A 21,276-nucleotide genomic window follows, 5' to 3' on the forward strand; every position below is an offset into this window, starting at 1 on the left:
AAAAACTATTGCATTGAATATGATAAGAACAGTATATAGTAATAGACAAAGTTGTTTTTCTTATTTTTCAAGGAGATAACGAGATAACGCTTCTGACGACTATTAATTATTATAAAATAATATATTTGTATTATAATATAAATATTCTAATAATTTAATATATATGTGAACATCGTAATAACTCCTATAGAAATAACTCCAATATAATAACATGTAAACACTAGTATATAAATAAGTCTAATATAATAAGTTAGTAACACGTAATACTATAATATAATAATATGTAATTAAAAAATAGTGAATTAATAATTGTTAATAATCAATGCTACTGAAAAAATTATAAAAATCTTAAATAAAAAAATTATGGCTAAAACAAAATTTAAAATTAAAGGGTTTATGAAAAAAAAAAATTTGCCTAAAACAGGGTTTACGGTTAAAAAAAAAAAAGGCTTTAGAAGCCCAAAGGGCCGAAACGGTAGCAGCCCAGCTCTCTTTAATCAAAACGGATCGTTTGGTCGAAAACCTCCCAACACAGCCAAATTCAAGTCCCTTAATCTCAAAGTCTCACACACGTGGGCCCTCTCTTCGCTCTCTCTTTCTTCTCCCGCCGTGCGGCCGTCGCCGTCCCTGTCCCTGCCCCTTGCCGCCAGCCACCACTGTCACTCGCCGCCGGTTCATTCTTCTCCAGGCGTCACTGGCGTCTTCCCTCTCAGTATTTTTTTTCAAAATCTTAGATATTGTCTTTTATATTTCTGAGATCTATTATACTCCAGAGTCCAAGCAAAGTATCATTCGCTGTTTTTTTTTTTTTTTTTTTTTTTCCTCCTCTATTTCCTTCCTCTGCATCACTTTCTGCTGACTTCCTCTTCTGCCACTGCTTTGTAGTTGCGTCGCCGCTGCCTGAATTACTCCACCCAACCACCGCCCCCAGCTTCCCTTTAGCCGCTGAGGCATTTCGTACACTCTATGTTGTTTATAATCCTTTGGTTCTTTTCGGACGGTGAAGGATTAAAATTCGAATGACAGTGTGAATTATGTATCTGTAATGGATGTAAAGGCTCTGGCGAAGTCTAAAAGGGCTCATGCTCAACACCATAGCAGAAGGCCGCACGCCCCCCATACGAATCAGAAACCAAAAGCCTCGTCTGATGGTACAAACAGTGCTGCAAGTGCAAAGAAGCCATTGGGAAAGCAAGTTGGAGAGAAAACCCCTCCTCAGCCTCGGGGTGTCTCTAAACTTCCCTCAAATTGGGACCGCTACAAGGAAGAACTTGATCCATCAGCCAGTGATGGAAAAAGTCAACCTTCTGATGTAATTTTGCCGAAGAGTAAAGGAGCAGACTACGGTCACCTGCTTGCGGAGGCTCAGGCTCAGCAAAGTTTTTATGTGGATGTCTTTCCTTCTCTTGATGATGTAATACCTGGTGCGTCATTGATTATCTGGTCTATATTTTCATATCATTTACTGTTTTCATGTTTTTAATGCTCTGGTGATTTGTATTTCATCATTCCAATGAGATAGTTTTTGGAAACGGGCACACCCAATAGTTTTCTTATTGTCGATGAAAAGATTTTGGGGAAATTAAATTCTGCGTTTCCGAACTACTACCATCTATGAATTTGCACCATCAATTACCAACTTTTTGCAGTTTTTCACCTTAATTAAGAGCTGACCGCTAGAATCGATGAAAGGTAAGATTAGGTGGCACATCGTCACAGGTAAATTTTAAGCAAAGGTGCTAATTTCCATTTTTTGGTAGGCACAATTGTATCTTCACTGAGGGTTTCAATTACCAAATTTTGGTCTTTTAATGTTTACCTTGACCGTCTTGGAAGTTTAGGCTGCAAATTGGTAAAAATGGTGGTCGTTTGGGTGAAATATAGTTTTTCCAAATATATAGTCTTTTTAAGATATTGTACTTATTATTTGACAGCTTACCAAGAAAAGGAAAGTACCTGATGATTCAATTTAATCACCTTTCATGATTTTTCTAATAATTCTTTGAGCATTGCTTTATTGTGATTGTTTTTGTACATCTCCCATTTTGGAAGTGTGATATGGCTTTTCCAGGACATAGATCATTGCTCATGGCATGTAAAATTTGAATTTATCCCATAAGAGATGAACTGATGCTAACATGGGCATGTTGAAAGCCCATTTCCTTCATGGTCCTTGTATTTGAAACTGACTAATAAATCTGAAGGCATCAATGAAATTCTTCCATTTTTCTCTGGAAATCAAACTGTCCTTCAGTGAATTAGTTTGTATATCTCTTCACAAAATAATGAAATCAAAAAATAATGTTGCTGTAACTACTTTTCCACCGTTTGTCTGCGGCATTGTTAATTACATATATGCTGTTAAGGCTTCAAATTTAAGTGCTTGACATAAAAATTATTCATGTCTAATTGACAGGAGAGTTCAACCAAGGACTAGGCGCTATGCTGTCAGTTAGGGGAGAGGGCATTCTTTCATTGGTTGGAGATAATAATTTTGTTGTAGAGGACGAGACAGTAGCAACTCATGAGGTACTTTTCTCTTTTTTGGTTTTATTATCTATTCGTTGACCAGAGTTGGATTTCAAAAATGGAGAATTTGAGCAATTAATTCCTGAATAGGAAAAAACTAACATCACATTTTAAGCATCTCTATAGTATTTTTTTTAATGCTTGAGTATATTGGAGTTTTATGATTTCTATGCTTTGTTTAGTTGCTTTGTTAAATGCTACGAGTAGAGGTCTAACTATCTCTTGCTTTGAATTTGGACTCGTTACTGTCGCTCTTCTTGATTTGAAACTAACCCAAATTTATTGCCCTTGTCATTGGCTTGTTCGTTATTTTTCTTCTTTTACAAGTAGTTCAACTTAATTGAATGATGGGAAAGACACATCCAGTTACATTGAGTCTATATGAAAGAGTCAACTATCTAGAAATAGAAAAATACAAGAAAATCATGAAAAGATAGCCCATTAAATATATAGGGGATTTCAAAAGGAAGAGAATATTAATAAAATAAGGTTTTGAGCTCCTCCAACATCTGTTCATGATCCTCCAGATTATTATCGTTCATTTCCTAATGAACATGGCAGACAAGTAGGAATCATCTTCTACATTACTGCAATTTGTGAGCTTTCTCTTAACACTCTAAGGATAGAAAAGGTCCACTACCCTTGTGAGAATGAGCCAAGCCAAAACCAACCCATCTGAAGAAGTTGTTATACAAAGCCCTAGCCATCTCTCATGAGTGAAGGATGATCAACGGACTCTCCACTCTTACGAGTGCAGCATCAATCAACCTCACTGTGCGTCTTTTCTTAAGATTATCTGTGGCAACAATCTTTCTTAGAGAAGTTGTCTATGCAAAACCGTAGATCTCAAAGGGGCCTTAGTCTGCCAAGTACTCTTCTAAGGAAATGGATTGTAACATCCCGTCCCTCTAGGGTTAAGAATAACGTTACTTTTTAGAAATTTGGGGGACCTGGAAATGTAATGCTACTAACATTATCTTTTAAAAATAATTGTCTTCTTAAAGAAGCACTAGGAATAATAGATTCCATAAAATTCACTTATAAAAAAAAAAAAGATTCCAAAAGAATTTGAGTTTTGCTGTTTTCTTCCCCTGGTCTCTTTCTAACCCGGGCGGTTTGTTTTGCAGGCATCATTTCTCTCCCTTGATTTGCATGCTCTTGCTGCAAAACTTGAAAATATCGACTTATCACAGAGGCTCTTCATTGAAGAAGATCTATTGCCATCAGAACTGGTAGGTTTAATTTCTCATTGTGCTGTTTAAAATCATCTAGTGACTGTCTCGTAGTAATTTTTATGAGAGATTTTACCAATAAAAAAAAGTAAGTTATATGAGAGATTTCTAAAGCCTTGAGGTAAGAACCTACTTGTAAGTGTTGGAGTACACAGCATATTTCCCTACTCGTTTTGAGAGTTTCAGATATTCTTTGCAGCTAATATAATAGTCTTTGCTTCTATTTTTGGATAGCAAATTTTCATTCTTCTTTTTTCTGAAGAATCTAGCATGCATAAAAGGAGCCTTTCCTTTGTGATATTTGTTCAAGTTTATGAGCTTCCCAAATAAATAATTATTGATGGCTTTTTTAAGTACATATTACTTTTATGTGACTAAAGAACCTCTTTGGAATGCTTAAGATACATCTTGGCAATGGCTACAAATGGCTTGCTTATGCTTTTAAGACTGCTGGAGCTATTCTAAGAATATTTTTTTTTTTATAAGTGGAGCTATTCTAAGAACATTATGAGATATCTGGAGGAGTTATGATTTGGTAATGTTTGGAAAAAGATATAGCACTATCTTGATTTTTTTATTCTTACTTTCCTAAAAATTTTACTTCTTCCTAGGCTTGAAAAATATTGATTCTAATCAGGTATTTGATTTGGATCTCTTTGAAATTTTCAGGATTGTACTATCAAAAAACAATTTCGCCATAGAATTATCATATTGACACAGCATATCCTGTTTCCCAGATTGGCAGGCATAGGTTGAGTCATAACCAGAAGGTTCTCTATAGATTGGGCTGTTAGGGATCTTAGGTGCCATAGTTTTGGCTAATTGAGCATGATGTATCATCATCGGATCTGTGGATTAAGCTGATCAATTTCTAGGGAGATTTCACCTATAATCCTATCACTCGTTTCTAAGCTTTGATTAGGGTCGTATGCTGTCCTATAAATTGAATTGAGAATTATACGCTTCTATTTGGTCAAAAATAGAGGCCCATATAAAGTATCAAAGGAAAGCCTAAGCTACATCTGGGTTTATTCTTCAAAATGACTAGTTGATGCAAGAGGATGCCTGAAAATCCTAAACTGATAGATTTGACGTTAATAACATTGGTCTACCTTGAGAAGGCATATCAAAGCAAAACTGGTGGGAAAAGATGAAGGTTCCTCATTTGGCCAAGGAAATGGCATTTCTCGGTTGGGCGAGAAACGGCATTCCTCGGTTGGGCTAGAAACAGGATTCCTCGGTTGGCAAGAAAAGGGATTCCTCAGTTGGCAAGAATAAGGGGAGCGGCGATATTGCATGTGCTAGTATTTTGGCCAAAACTTTGGCTACTGGTGTCAATCATGCATATGACCCCAATTCGGAAAGTTCTTTTCGGTGAGACATTGTGGTCACCACGTTACGCCTGGTGGTCTCTGTTTCGACCCCAAAATCAGTCGTTTTCCCTCCAAATTGTCAATTTTAGTTATTTTTCTACTTTTGGTTGTTTTTCTTTTATGGTGATGTTTATTTTGAGGAACGATTTTATTCCAGATTTTCAACGAGATTTTAGCAAGATACTTATTTTATTCCATATTTTATTATTTGATGATAATTGCAATTTTGCCTCTTTTTCCTTAGCTATCTAAGCCTGGCATGTGGGCTTCAAAAGATATATTTGATTTTTATAAAGAAACCCTAATCTCAGAGTTTATCTCAAAGTCTCTTTGTTTGTGTTTTTTTTTTTTTTTTTAAAATCTCAATCTCTAACTTCCGTTGTTTAGCTAGCTATCAGAATAATCCTTATTCTGATCTGGCATCAATTGGCATTAGAGTTTTAGCATTTTCTTGGGGTTATTTATCATTAGTTTTCATGGCTGGTAGTAGAGTGTAACAAGTCTGGCCAAGCAAGAGGAACACACGGTGGAAGAAAATGGCAGCAGAAAATGGAAGTGGAACCCTACGTAAAGGAGATTGATGCCGACATAAAAGAGAAGAAGAAGTGAAGAGGTTCGGTGTTAAGTTCAAAAGGAAGTACACGGGTGTTCTGATGAACCGGGTTGTCTAGCACGTGGGCTTAAGTTCTATGGGCTTAAGTCTGGTTATGGTCCGAAGCAGTCCGGCGTGGGCTGGGTGTTGAGGGCCTTCTATGTTATTGCTTTTAATTTATTTGTTGAGTCTGTGTCAAAGGCCATGCGGCTGAGTCTAGTATTTCTTTTGTAGTCCATATGTAAGGTCCCTGTGGCCCAGTATAGAGTCCCTCTTATGTGGAATACCGGGAATAGAAATGGGATCGAACATTTTATCCAAAAACCCTATTTTCTCATCTCTTGATTCTGGAGGCGCTTTCCCTCGAAGAAAGCATTGCTACTTCCTTCCCTGTTTCTACAATTTCACCTATTTTACTCACAAAAGTGTTACAAGTGGTATCCAGAGACACCGATTCTCTATTTCTCAAACAACACAAAGAAAAATAAACTATTACAACTTGGCTGAAGGCACACGAATAAGTCTATTACAAGAGGGTCTTAATGCTGTAAAACAAACAACTGATGGGCTGGGAACCGAAGTATCGACCATCAAAAGACAGCTTGAGGCAGTCATACAGCAGCTAGCAATTATGCATGCTGAAATGCAGCAGCGGCGGAAGGGAGGTGGAGATTCTTCCTCCATGGTGGAGACTCATGAATTAGCGGATCCACATTGGCCACATGGTGAGGTCCAAGCTCGCACCATTAGACTTGACTTTCCTGTGTTTCACGGAGAGGATCCTGCAAGTTGGATTTACAAGGTGCATCAGTTTTTTTTCTTTCCATAATATACTACCACAACACAAACTTAAGCTGGTGTCATTTCACATGGAGGGTACGGCCCTCACTTGGTTCCAAGGAATGGAAGAATCTGGTCAGATTCCAGATTGGGAAACATTTACTAAGGCATTACTAGTAAGATTTGGCCCTAGTGTGTATGATGACCCCATGGAGGCCTTGACAAGATTGAGACAAAATGGAACCGTAGAGGACTATAAAGCAAGGTTTGAATCCTTAGCTAACAGATTAAAAGCATTAACAGATCCCTACAAGCTAAGTTGTTTTGTTAGTGGACTAAGTGATGACATCCGTTTAACCGTGAAAATGTTCAACCCCTCCGACTTAACCTCAGCCTACAGCTTAGCCAAAATACAAGAAGAGAAAAACAACCTCACCAAGAAAAACCCAACCAGATTTAACCATAACTACTCCCCAGGCCAAGGCATCCTCAAAACCCCCAACCAACCACCCTTGTCCCATCCAAAAAACCCACCATATGCCAATAAACCCTTTTCAAAACCTTCATTTCCCATACAGAAAATCAACCAACAGCAAATGCAAGAGAGGAGGGAGAAAGGCCTATGTTATTATTGTGATTCAAAATGGCAACCGGGGCACAAGTGCGAAAGGCCTAAGCTGTATGTATTGGAAGAGGTGTTGCTGGAAGTTGATTTAGCAATGGCTGCATGTGAGGAAGGGTCGGGTGAAGAGGTCCTAAATGAGGAAACAAACCCAACCAACTGTGTTGAAGCCCAAACCAGCCCTGAAATTTCACTCCATGTGCTCACCGGGTCCCACGGCCCAAGAACCATGCGTGTGAAAGGAAAAATTGGCAACCAATGGGTTACTATCTTGGTGGACACAGGGTCTACTCAGTTTTTTGGACCCAGCAGTGATAAGTAAAAATAAACTTTCTCTCAACACCAACGAGAGGGTGAAGGTGAGAGTGGCAAATGGTGAAGTGCTCCCTAGTGAAGGCAAATGCAATGGGGTCGAGGTGTTAATCCAGGGAACTGTTTTCACAGTGGATGTTCATGTTCTTGTCTTAGCGGGTTGCGAAATGGTGTTGGGAATTAATTGGCTGAGAGACTTAGGTCAATTTTATGGAACTTTGAGAAGTTTGTTATGCAATTTTAGTACCTTGGAAGGTCGGTGTTCATTCATGGGTTGGCAGGGGCTAAAATGATAGAGGAAGGAACTTTTAAGAGGCCCGATGGATTGGAAAAGAAAGGCATTATATTGCAAGTGATGGAAGGAGTTAAGGCCACCAGTTCAACAACTGTAGAGGAAGTTCCAGCAGTGATTCAACCACTGTTACAACAGTTTGCTGATGTGTTTTCCGAACCTAATGGACTGACCCCATCCATAACTCATGACTATGCCATCAACTTAATACCCGGAACCAAACCCATCTCCCTAAGGCCATACCGTTACCCATATTACCAAAAGGAAGAGATCGAAAAAATAGTGAAGGAACTCCTCTCTACAGGGGTTATACGGCCCAGTCAAAATCCCTACTCATCCCTGGTGTTGCTGGTCCGTAAGGCAGATGGCACATGGAGGCTATGCGTCGACTACCGCGGCATCAATAAGGCCACCATCAAGGATAAATATCCTATTCCTGTGGTGGAGGAGCTTATGGATGAATTGTATGGAGCAAAAATTTTTTCCAAGCTAGATTTGAGGTCGAGCTATCACCAAATTTTGGTCAAATCAGAAGATATATCCAAGACAGCGTTTAGGACGCATGAGGGCCACTACGAATTCTTAGTTATGCCCTTTGGGCTGACCAACGCACCATCCACTTTCCAAATCCTCATGAACGAGGTATTTAGGCACTACTTGAGGAAGTTTATACTTGTTTTTTTTTTTTATGATATACTTGTGTACAGAAAAACAGTGGAGGAACATGTCCAGCACCTCCAAGTGACCCTTGACATTCTACAACAACATAGGCTGTATGCCAAGAGATCCAAATGCCACTTTGGATGCAAGGAAGTAGGCTACTTGGGTCATCTAATCTCAGCAGAAGGAGTTCGGGGGCAGATCTCGATAAGCTACTGGCCATGAAGGATTGGCCACTACCTAACTCCCTTAAGGGCTTGAGGGGCTTTTTGGGCCTAACGGGTTACTACCGTCGGTTCATAAAGGGATATGGCGGGATTGCCTCCCCCTTAACCCAAATGCTGAAAAAAGATGCCTTCAAGTGGAGTGAGGAAGCACGGCTGGCCTTTCACAAGCTCAAGGAGGCCGTCACCCTACCACCGGTATTAACACTTCCGGATTTCTCAAGACCGTTTACTATTGAGTGTGACGCCTCGGGCAATGCCATTGGGGCTGTCTTAATGCAGCAGGGTAAACCCATAGCTTTTTTCAGCCAAGCATTAAAGGGAAGGGCCCTTATGATGTCTACGTATGAGAAGGAATTATTTGCTCTAGTTTCTTCTGTTCTTAAGTGGCGACACTATCTACTTGGGCAAGCTTTTGTGGTACGTACTGACCAGTGGAGTCTCAAGCACCTTTTGGACCAAAAGGTGGGCACTCCAATGCAACAACGTTGGATTACTAAACTACTAGGGTATGACTTTGTGGTGGAGTACAAAAGAGGGGTGGAGAATAGGGTTGCCGATGCCCTATCAAGGAAGGAGATGGATGGGACAGCGGAACTAATGCTCATTTCATTTCCTAATGTGCAATGGCTAGAAGAATTAAAGTCAGCTTGTGGAGGGGATGCACAAATACAGAGTCTTGTTAAACTACTCACAGAAGGCAAGCTAGGCCCTAAATACACCATGAGGGAGTGCCTCCTGCTGTACAAGGGCAGATTGTACGTCCCCAAACACGAAGGGTTCAAGAATAAACTGCTAGAATTGTTGCATAGCAGCCCTTGGGGAGGGCATTCAGGGTATGACAAAACTATTCACAGAACGCGAAGAGATTTCTATTGGGAAGGCCTTAAGAAGGATGTCAAAGCTTTTATCCGGAATTGTGATTTGTGTCAAAGGGTTAAGGTTGACAACACCCTGCCAAGTGGGCTCTTACAGCCACTACCATTGCCAACAAAACCATGGGCCCACATAACCATGGATTTCGTAGAAGGGTTACCCAACTCCTAAGGGTTCAACGCCTTGTGGGTAGTGGTTGATAGGCTGACCAAATACAGCCATTTTGTCCCTATCAAGCATCCCTATACAGCTAGGGATATTGCTAATCTGTTTTTTACACAAATCTTCAAGCTCCACGGGCTACCACAGTCCATTATTTCTGACCGTGACAGCACCTTTACAAGCCAATTCTGGCAAGAAATCTTTTCCTTGCAGGGGGTTCAACTCTCTATGAGCACAGCATACCATCTACAAACGAACAGTCAAACGGAGGCGGTGAACAAAATCTTGGAGAATTATCTTCGATGTTTCAGTGGTGACAGGCCTAAGGATTGGGCGAAGTGGATTCCCCTAGCCGAGTGGTGGTACAATTCCACTCATCACTCCTCCACACGGATGACTCCCTACGAGGCCCTCTACGGCCAACCACCACCTAGGCTACTGGATTACGTGCCAGGAACAACACACCATGAAGCCGTAGACACTACTCTAAGGACACGGGACCAAATCTCAAAGGTGCTCAAACAAAATCTACTCAGTGCACAGAATAGAATGAAAAAATACTTAGATCTCAGGCGTAAGGAGCAACAATTCAGTGAGGGAGATGAAGTATACCTGCGGCTTCAGCCCTATAGACAGAGCACGGTGGAACAACGGCGTAACCTGAAGCTGTCCCCCCATTTCTTCGGTCCATTCCGTATCATTAAGAAGATCGGACAGGTGGCTTACAAGCTCAACCTTCCATCCACTTCACGGATTCACTCCACCTTCCATGTCTCCCAACTCAAACGGAAACTGGGATCCAAGGCCACGGCACTGCCCACACTACCACCCGTAGACGAGGAAGGGCTTATTCGGCCAGAGCCCATATAGATCCTGAACAGACGCGTGGTAAAAGCTGGAAATCAAGCTCGGACGGAGCTTTTAGTCCAGTGGCAGGGTTAGGCAGTGGCCGACGCGACATGGGAGGGCTATTTGAAACTCCAGGAGGACTTCCCTCACCTTGTGGGTAAGGTGTTTTGAACGGAAGAGACGTGTAACAACTCTGGCCAGGCAAGAGGAGCACACGGTGGAAGAAAATGGCAGCAGAAAATGGAAGTGGAACCCTACCTAAAGGAGACTGATGCCGACAAAAAAGAGAAGAAGAAGTGAAGAGGTTCGGTGTTAAGTTCAGAAGGAAGTACACGGGTGTTCTGATGAACCGGGTTGTCTAGCATGTGGGCTTAGGTTCTGTGGGCTTAAGTTTGGTTATGATCCGAAGCAGTCCGGCGTGGGCTGGGTGTTGAGGGCCTTCTATATTATTGCTTTTAATTTACTTGTTGAGTCTGTGTCAAAGGCCATCCGGCTGAGTCTAGTATTTCTTTTGTAGTCCATATGTAAGGCCCCTGTGGCCCAGTATAGAGTCCCCCTTATGTGGGATACCGGGAATAGAAATGGGATCGAACATTTTATCCAAAAACCCTATTTTCTCATCTCTTGATTCTGGAGGCGCTTTCCCTCGAAGAAAGCATTGCTACTTCCTTCCCTGTTTCTACGATTTCACCTATTTTACTCACAGAAGTGTTACATAGAGGTCATGTTTGGCATGGACAAATTCCAATTGAGGAAGTCCCTCACCGCGATCGTAATAGCAGAATTATCCCAGCATCTAGAAGTGCAAAACCTGGAGGGTCAGACATATGATCAATATTCTGACTTCAGTTTCAAGAACCTGTATCACAATCTTGCCCCATTTCGGGAGTACCATGGTAGGGAGAAGAGCAGTGGAGACCTAGGCTTCAGAGTTTATCTACTGGAATTTTCTAGTACTCTACAGGCTGAGGGCTTCATCAATTGGTTGCACGTGGTGGAACATATCTTTGATTACAAAGATGTCCCAGATTATATGAAGGTGAAATTGGTTGCCATTAAGTTGAAAGGCTGAGCGTGTGCCTAGTGGGAGCAGTTGAAGTGGTCCTCGAAGCAACAGGGCAAGGCCAAGATTGGCAAGTGGGAGAAGATGGAGAAGAAAATGAAGGGTCACTTTTGCCCTTCGGATATACTTAAACCAACGACTTCACGCGTTGAGGCAGGGGTGAGATTCGTTGATGATTACACCAAGAATGAACAACATGACGCCCTAGGCTTCAGAGTTGACTTACCAGAATTTTCTGGTACTCTGCAAGCTGAAGGTTTCGCTGATTTGTTTCATGAGTCCAAGTGGAATTACTAATTTGAGGAAGATGACTTTGAAGGCGAACATTATTCCATAGGGTGGAACCCTACACTGATTTACGATATCTATCCCGATGAAGATGATGTCGTAGAAGAGGTAACTATTTTTTTTGAAAATATAGAAGATTTTGAAAAGGAAGATGGTGGTGGAAGTTTGAAGTTTGAAGATGAAACAATTGTTGAGCCAATTAAGTATTTTGATTTTCTTGGAATTGAGGAGTTCTTTTCAAGTTCTCCAAAGAAAAATATTGTTTTTGGATTTGGGATGTGGGAAAGAAACTTGATTTTAGAGTATGAGATGCACAATATTCTTTCATTGCGAGCTGGTCAAATCAATGTCAATTTGCTATGATCGTTGGGATCGGACTACAAAAGAAGATAAAGATGGGTTTAATTGGACATCCAAAAGACCGAGGCAAGAAATTTTAGAATTCGAGGATGAATTCTCATCAGCCTGGTGAGAATGGTGAGCCCAAGTGGGGAAAAAATAATAATAAATAAATAAAAGGAAATCCGGGTCCAGAGTCTAAGTTGGTTGACCCTTCCCAGTCATTTGAGAACCTTTAAGGTATTCAACGTCAACACCTCAGTCCATGCTTTGTAGATGCTGACGTGAACTCGAGGATGAGTTCTTTTCAACCTGAAGAGATTGATGCAGGAGGATTCGCGCATAAAAATGTTGAACTGATTGATTCAATATTAATAGCACTGGACTACCTCGAGAAGACATCAATGCAAACCGGTGGGAAAAGATGAAGACTCCTCGGTTGGTGAGAAAAGGGAAGCTGTGATATTGCACACATGTCAGTATTTTGGCTATAACTTTGGTGTCAGAATTGTGCATATGACCCAAATTTAGAAAGCTCTCTTTGGCACGAATGTCGTGGTGTCACTAGTCAAAATTACAATTAGAGCTCCTTGAAATCATTATAAGCCCAGTTTCATCTAATAAGGAACCAATGTGAGATCTGATACTTATACACATTTATGATTACTTATTTCACTTTTATTGTAATCCACCTGTAATATCTCGGACTGAGTTAGTAAATGGGGATCTCACATTACTTAAAGTGGTAGAAATTATTATTATTTACAATGATTTCAATGGGCTCTAATTGTAACGTTGACAAGTGCTTATAGAGTAGGGGCTTGGCTATGGTTTGGCCTTTCCTAGAGAAATGATATCAAAGGCAATCCCAACCAAAAGTGTGAAACTTGAGATGTGCCACGTATGATGGAATGACCTTATGAGGATATCAAGGTTAAGGATGGAAGATTGTAATACCTTCAAGTGAATATAGGAAGATGCCAAATGGGGTCCCACATTATTTGGGAGGTAGAAATTCTTGTCTTTTATAATAGGGAACTAAAAAAATGTATTAAAATTAATTTCAAAAGATCACAAAATAAATATTTAAAAACACGAAAAAAATAGAAAATAACAAAAATGTTTGTTACAAACAAAAACTAAAGAAATTTATAAACTAAATTTCTATAACACAAATTATAGATAAAAAATTATGAAAATGTTAAACACTATTATTAAAGCACTTGAAAAGGTAATAAAAGGATAAGAGTACATTAAGAAAAAATTTTAAAACAGAATTTTACAAATTGAAATGAAATTTAAATAGAAAACAAAAACTGTGGTGCACAACCACCAGTAGATCCGCCTGGTCAAATTGGGGTGGTCACAGCCACCTCTGATTCTTCTTGGGGTGACTGTGGCCACCCCAGATCCACCTGGGGGTTACCACAATTGGCCTGGCTGTCGGCAACCACAGGCAGATCTGGTGGTGGCTGTACAACACCCCATTTGTTTTTTTTATTTATTTTTGAATATATATGTAAATATATTTATTTTTTACTTTACTGTTTTTAATTTTTATCTGATTTTTATTCTACTGAGTGCCCTACCCACATGATGTTTAGTAGGTCAACTTGATGCCAATTTGAGCTCCTTGAAATCATTATAATGATCAGTTCCATCTAGTAAGGAATCAGCGTACGATGGGGGACTTAAGTGGGCGTGTTACATAGCTGATACTTAAATTGTTCAGTGCATGCAGTTTAAAGGAGATGAGTTGGATTTGGGTTGACTTGGTCATTGTGCTGGCCAAATTAGCAAGTATTGAATTCACAAAGGCTTTTTGGGCACAATTTATGAGGACCATGACTAATAGTCTTTTATTGATTATATAGTCTATTGGATCAAATTACTTTCTTTGTGATATGAAATACTTTCTTCAATGTTCTTTTTGTCTGTTGGGCAACTTTTTTGGTATGGTCCCATATTTTTCTACTTTTTTCCGTATTCCAAAATGACATCAGTGTTCATTAAGGCTCTTTTGATAGGTCCAAGATCTTCAGACTGAATATTAAAAAAATAAAACAGTGAGAATAATTGTCAGAGGGAAAGAATCTTGTTTGTTTCAAATATTGTTTGAGGCAACCTTCAGGAGTATAATGGCAGAATTAGTCTGAAGCCCTATTACTCCTGAAGCCAACATAGTTCCAACTTATGTCTCAAGTTCAAAGCCACCATGAAGACAATTTAACATTTATGTTGTGGTAAAATTTTGCTACATCTCATCAAGAAAGTTCGATTTGTTGTATGGGGCATATCAAGCCCCACTTAAAAATGATATTAATTAACTTTATACTCAAGACATCTTCTGCTACATCTGACATGATTTGTATATCAGTGCACAGAGGGACTAAAGACTAGCAGCTCTCAGGAATCTAACCAGATAGAGACATGCTATGCTGAACCAGCAACGGCAATATCTGAAGAAGTTTTGGACAAGGTAAAGATTGCAGGTCAAAATACTGAGCATACATCTTTCGCCACCTCTGGAAGCAGCAAGGCGGATCAAAGGTTGTCTAGCCAAGGGTTAGTTTCAGTGAGTGCCATCAATGTTGATCCGAGACAAATAGGCAAATCTAGTCAAAATAAAAAACCAGAGTCAACAGAACAATTTGATGCGAACTCTGTTTGGGAAACACAAACGAAACTCTCCTCATTTGCGGCGGAAGAGGAATTGGATATGCTTCTAGACTCTTTTAGTGAGACCAAGAAGATCGTCAATCCCTCTGGCTTCAGGTCCAATGATTCCTCTCCGGTTTTACAACAAGAAGCTTCAATGGCTCCATTCCGGCCACTTTCAAAACCTGACCGAGATTCATCTAAACCTTCACCGTTTATTGCTACTCTAGACGATTCTCTTGATGACTTGCTTAAGGAGACATCCAATGTGATGAGCCAAAATGTCTTACCTCAGTCGCTGGAAGGGAAAGCCGATCTTTATGCTGTCCAATCTTCTACCTCTCATTCTGGAACCATGTCCAAAGTGTTAGATGAATTTGATTCGTGGTTAGATACAATTTGATTGTTTGTACGCTAAAAATTCTAGCTTGTACTAAATTTCTGTACAATGTTAGTTCTGCCCTTCACAAGTAAAACGCTTTGGAGGGTCAATTACAGAGGTTCAATGTGATGAGAAACAGCTCTTTACCTACATATTTGATTGCACTTCTATGATGGTTCTGGACGCTTGGTGATTTGATTAGGATTAATGCTGGTTGTAAAAATTGTTCTTCCGTGATAAAAAAAAATCAGGCAAGTGTTTTTGTAAATCATCAGAACATGAAAGTAAAAGCAGGACAGCAGTTCATATTGATCAAAGCAGAAGCATTGTTCATCGCACATTTAGAGTTCGTGGTTGTTTCAAAATCTTATTTGATATTCTATATAAAAGGCCCGCTGCTATGTATGCTCGATTGCCCTTAACCTTTCGACCTTTCTACCAAATGACATAATCAATCATCTATTTATCTTTATGATTTGGTAGAGAAGACCATAATCACAGCCACTAACAATGCTAGTTCATACAAAGTTCCTCTAATATAGATCAAAATATTCCTACAGCTCAAAAGTCGGTGGCGGGTGAGATGGGATTTCCACTCTTTTTCATCAACCCTTGAAGAAAAACTTAATAAACTAAAAGGATTAGGTGGCCGGGTATGATATACGTTTCCTCCATTTGATGCAAAGAAGAATCTTTTGACCAACAAAAGAATTAATTCATAGGTAACAACTGGAAACGGCTATGCATTTCCAAATGGGAAAACCAAAAACAACAGAAGCTCTTGAAAACAAGAAGAAGATTTAAATCTACCATTCTTTTTTATTTTTCATCTCTTTTGCTCACAAAGAGTACAACATTACGTTCCCATTCTGAAAAGAAGGAAAAAAAAAAAAATACTTCGTTTCAGTTAGTACATGATCTTCAGAAGGAGGAAACGAAACGAACCAAAAACTGAAAATCTGTGAGTAAAAAATAATGAAAATGAAACTGCTTAATTAGATTTACAAGACGGAATGAATAATTCAAAGCCACAAGGCCCCGGCATCTTTCAATATAGGAATCAAGTCTCCGGAAATATGAGTAGCCATAACTCGATCCAATCCTCCGAACAAACTCCCACCAATAAAAACAGACGGAAACTGCACCTTCCCATCTTTCCCGTTGCGGATCAACTCCAATTCCTTAACAACAGCAGCCTCATCCTTCTCATCAACCTCATAAACGGCAGGGTTCACACCGAGGCCCAAAAGCAAGCGCCTGACGACATGTCCCATGCAGCAGCCACGCCTGGCAAAGACTATGACAGCACTCTCCGATACCATGCTGAGCATATCCTCCGTTTCCTTTAGAATGGATTTAGGCGAGACTAGGCCGGACTGATTGGTGTCGTTGAGTAGGGTAAAGGATTGTTGGGTGCGGCCGGTGTTAGTGTGGAGTGGCAGCTGCCATGACTTGTAAGGGATTGCTTGCTGCATATCGAGAGAGAGAGAGAGAGAGAGAGAGAGAGAGAGAGAGAGAGAGATTTGTGGTATTGGACCTTGGTAATGGAGATGGAGGTCGACAATGGAGGTTGTGGGAGGAGTGATAAATATAGTTGGGTGGGGATGGGATGAAGGTGACTCGAAAGTCCTACGTCAACGGCTGTTGGGGATATGGCCCTCGTTACGCGTTTGTAATACGTCATTTAGGTTGTGGCTGACGTTTGTTTGTTGGTCACTCTTTTATGTTCCATTGCCTACGTCACGGGTACATACCCAGCAGCGGGCCAGCGGCTGCCCTCCTCAGTCATTCAATTTTTTTAAAAGAAATATTCTAAAAAAAAATTAAAAAAAGAAAAAAAAGAAAAACCATGCACGTTGTGGATCCCGCCATTATATGATGAAAAATTCTCCGTCAAAGCGTACACGTAATAATATTGTTTGAAATAAATTAATAAATCATGTAAAACTCTTACCATTACGTCCGCATGAAAATCATGTTGTATGCTACGTACGCGTACTTAATTTTTAGGTAAGTTTGGAGTGTATACTACTGTTTATATGGTAGCTACCTCCTAGGGGCCGACTTACCTTCCCAACAATTTTTAAAAATTTATTTTACTACATGGTTTTTTAAAAATATCTTAATATAAATATAATTTGTCCCTCCAAAACATTGTCAAAAATCTTACTTAGTGCTTAATTGTTTAGGTTTCTTTTAATTTTTCAATAATTTTTTATACTCGCACATTTTTTTTATCATTAATAAAATCTCGCATTTACATTTTTTTTTCACATCTCATAAGAGGCAAGAAAATATCTTAGTCACTTTTTATAAGCTATTTGATAAATTTACAATCTCCTTTTTTCTATTTATTTACACTAAACTATTTGGTTTTATCTTTGCCTGCCCCTAACTAATTTACTAATTTGGATTAGTTTTTGTTGGTAAGCATAACTAATTTTTATCGTTTGTTTTAACAAATCTCACATAATTATTTTTATCATAATTTATGCCGTTCACTTAAGTCTAATAGAGATCAAGTACTGAAAGGTTTAGATTGACGACTTTAATAATTTAGTTATCTTTAGATAATTACCTTATATGGTTAATGTTAAATATTAGTGACACACTTTGCTACCTTAAATGTCGGTTACAGTCCATAACCCATACATACGACACACTTTGCTAATTCCTTCCCCCCCCTCCCCCCGGGACCAAATTCTAATTCCGCTCCTGCTACCTTCATTCTATTTTGAAAAATTGCTATTTTTCTCACTAGTGGCTGGAAGTTATAACTATGATTTTGTTTTTAATGATTATGTAAATATTTTTTTAATAAAATTGTGAATTTTTTTATTTTTTAAAAATATTTAAAAATGTTAAAAAAATACATGTAAAAAAAATAGAAAACAACTATCAAGTCCCCAACAGGAGCTCTTAGCAATGGGAGTAGCACCACCCTTCTATTTTTTTTCTATACGATGTTAGAGCATTTGGCTTATAAATGTCATTGCATCTTCAAGATTTGAAAGAAAATAGATAAAATAAGTTGTATTGGAGTAATCAAATAGTGATAATTAACTTTAAATATGAAATACAATATTTTCAAAGCTTTCTTTATATTTAGAAATGCACTGTTCATCTTCAAAAGTAATACTTTTTTCTAAAATATCATACACAACTACTGCTTCATAACATTTCCCATATTTTTCATTTTCAAAAGAGATATATTTAAAATTAATATTTATTCCAAAATATCATTCCCATGTTTTCCACAATAATTTCAATAAGAATTAAATTATTAATTAATATATGGTTAGTGTACATGGTTGCAAATTATGAAAAATAAATTAAAAATATTATTATTAAAAAATAATATTATATTATTATTTTGATTAACTAATGTGAGGTATAGCTTGAATGGTTTTGGGATTTATGAAAAACATATGCTTTTAACTATATTTTGGAGATGACTTTAAATAAAACAAATTTTTAAAGAAAATTTATATATCCACGTGTTTTTTCACAAATTTCTTCTTTATATATATATATATATATATATATTTTTTTGTATTTTTTAATGAAAGTAGTGTAAGATGAGAAACCTATATGAATAAGTAAGTTTTTTGTGAATACAGTTGCATTATCCTTTTTATTTGAGAAATAATACAAACACAATTATTTATAATTTTTATATAGTTTATTAATAAAATTGAGTAATATTAGATACAATCATAAGTTGTGCAAGCATTGTACACTCATTCTGAATAAAAGTGGAGTTTATCATTAAAAATTAATATTTTTTGTGAATCTTATATTTACTTTTTTATTTTAACAACACAGACAATTTATACATTTTATAACTATAAATATCATTTTCTATTATTCTATTATGACACAACAGTCTGGTAAGACAAATTCAACTGCAAGGTGTTGTGGTAGTTCTAGTACTTTATCTTGAATGCCCTCTAAACTCTAAAAAAGTTGAAACAAATAATGTAGATTAAAGATATTTTTGGGTAATTTGTTGGGTAATTTAAATTAGTTTTTTTTTTTAAATTAATACTACTCTCCATCTATTTTATTATTATCCTCTCAATTTCTAATTAATTATGTGGTATTAAATGATTAAATATAATTTATTATATCCTCTTGTGAGTTAATTATATGATGTCACATGTGACGTATTATATCCTTTTGAGAGAAATGATCATGTGGTAAATCCATAAAATGTTGAGAGAAATGGTAATAAAATGAAGTACTATTTATATAAAGATTTTCGATTTTAACGGTCATGCATCCAATTGTAAAGCATATATAATAAAAAGACAAAGAAAATTGTTATAATATGCCAGCATTTTCCCTATATTATATTAATTCAGCATTAGTACCATTTATACTCAATCATTTAGATTAAGTCTAAGCTCATATTTGAAAAAAAAAAATCATCTATTTAGTGTAATCTAATTAAAGGAATTTAGTGTGTTCAAATAAATGAAATTTATAATCATATCACGATCATATTTTTTATTCATTTAAATATTGTTTGAATAATGAGATGAGATGATTTTATATTAAATTTAATAAAATATTATTATTATTTTAAAATTTTTAAAAAAATTAAATTAAAATTTAAAAAATTATAATAATAAGATGAGATAAAATAAATTAAAAATTTTTATCCTTCCAAACGGCCCTGATTCGGTATAAAAAAAATGTAAAAAATCTGCCTATATAGACGAGGTTGGTGTTGCCACGTAGAATTATAACATACGTAATAATATTAAATATAGTTTCAGATTACTGTACAAGTTGCGCACTCATCTTTAATATATATATATATATATATATTTAAATCTTAAATTTATTTTCTCAAATATAAAGGACAGATATTTGGCAGAAAGTGGGCGGACGGTGCGGAATGACCACGTTAGCGAAAAGTTGAGGGGCGACGTTAATATCACTCGTGGTTCATTGTCCGTGTAGTGTGATGTCACTGCCGGGCCCCTCCACGTGGCCGTATAACCCGGCCTCACTCATATCACGTAAAACCTGACCTATTTCGTTTTTAATATTCTATTCTTATTGAGATCCACCGCGTGGCGCAGAGCCAACGCGACATTCCCGTCTGGTGACGACATCTTGGCGTCATCACAGTGGTAACGCACCGAACGTCGTCACCCGGTTCCTTTGGAATTGTCGGTCACGTGTTTCTAGCCTCGTTCGAAATTTTATCCAATGCTTTGCGACGCAGAAGTTAAATCACGTACGAGTACGACACGTATAATGTCATTGATTGATCTTCCGTTACCAGCTTTTTAGTCCTCCAGCCTGGTTGCAAGATTGTCTTCCTTTTCGATGGGAGCCACGTACTCTGTGGCTATGATCGATTTACAATCTACAATGTGAGAGAGAAAATAACAATTGCTTCGAAACGATCCTATCTTGGCATCAAGCCAATTAGAACGAAGGATTTTACTACACAATCTTCTAACACTTCAATATTTTACTTTTTTTTTTAATTTTTATTATTTTATCTTTTATCAAATATTTAATATATAAATAATAAATAAAATAATTAAATTAATTTAAAAAAAATAAATTAAGAAAAATATTAAAAAATTAAAAAAATGTGGGATGTTGGGATATTGGAAGGTTGTGAAGATTTTTTCTAGAATTTATCGAACAGGCTTGAAGAAGCCATTTCCCAAAATATACTTTATTCATAAAAAATAAAAAAATCTTGCTATGTAATTACTGAGTTAAGAGTGATTGTCAGGGTCTTGTATATTCCTCACTATCTGTAACTTGTGATATTGATATTGTTAATATAAATTTGCACAATAGGTGTAAATAATAAGAAAGAGTCATCCCAACCAATGGAAGTGATTCGAGCCACAATTATGAAGTTAAGAAATCCGTGGTAGTAGTTTGGATGTCGATACGATACTCAGGCGTACATCTATGAGAATAACTAATAAATAAAGATACAAAATAAATAAAGAGAGAGACACTAATTTATGTAGTTCAACTTATATGGTTCGGTATAAAAACTTACATT

The 21,276-nt window shown here is 37.6% G+C and overlaps 2 protein-coding genes across 4 annotated transcripts; one reads left to right on the forward strand and one right to left on the reverse strand.

The window, feature by feature from the left end:
* The first annotated feature begins 520 nt into the window (after positions 1 to 520).
* Positions 521 to 15,385, forward strand: LOC122304055. 3 transcript variants are annotated; one of them, XM_043116090.1, is made up of 5 exons: positions 521 to 785; positions 886 to 1,424; positions 2,417 to 2,529; positions 3,657 to 3,761; positions 14,571 to 15,385. In XM_043116090.1, exons 2-5 carry the CDS (start codon positions 1,046 to 1,048, stop codon positions 15,252 to 15,254), a joined length of 1,281 nt encoding a protein of 426 aa, XP_042972024.1. In that variant the 5' UTR covers positions 521 to 785; positions 886 to 1,045; the 3' UTR covers positions 15,255 to 15,385. The 3 variants fall into 3 exon arrangements, with proteins under 3 accessions (XP_042972024.1, XP_042972023.1, XP_042972026.1); XM_043116089.1 differs by having other exon boundaries at positions 521 to 712; XM_043116092.1 differs by having other exon boundaries at positions 533 to 672.
* Positions 15,386 to 16,014: 629 nt separating this feature from the next.
* On the reverse strand, positions 16,015 to 16,804 carry LOC122304056 (glutaredoxin-C9-like). Its single transcript, XM_043116093.1, has one exon. The coding sequence runs from the start codon at positions 16,706 to 16,708 to the stop codon at positions 16,256 to 16,258; it is 453 nt and encodes a 150-aa protein (XP_042972027.1). The 5' UTR covers positions 16,709 to 16,804; the 3' UTR covers positions 16,015 to 16,255.
* Between the last annotated feature and the right edge of the window lie 4,472 nt (positions 16,805 to 21,276).

This window comes from Carya illinoinensis, chromosome 3 (genome assembly GCF_018687715.1).
Source record: "Carya illinoinensis cultivar Pawnee chromosome 3, C.illinoinensisPawnee_v1, whole genome shotgun sequence".
NCBI classification, from domain to species: domain Eukaryota; kingdom Viridiplantae; phylum Streptophyta; class Magnoliopsida; order Fagales; family Juglandaceae; genus Carya; species Carya illinoinensis.

Bases quoted from the DNA above. Each gene is read 5' to 3' on its own strand.
- LOC122304055 (XM_043116090.1), top strand. From the start codon at position 1,046: ATGGATGTAAAGGCTCTGGCGAAGTCTAAAAGGGCTCATGCTCAACAC. The intron at 1,425-2,416 runs GTGCGTCATTGA...TCTAATTGACAG, and splicing joins TCTTGATGATGTAATACCTG to GAGAGTTCAACCAAGGACTA. The intron at 2,530-3,656 runs GTACTTTTCTCT...TTTGTTTTGCAG, and splicing joins AGACAGTAGCAACTCATGAG to GCATCATTTCTCTCCCTTGA.
- LOC122304056 (XM_043116093.1), bottom strand. From the start codon at position 16,708: ATGCAGCAAGCAATCCCTTACAAGTCATGGCAGCTGCCACTCCACACT.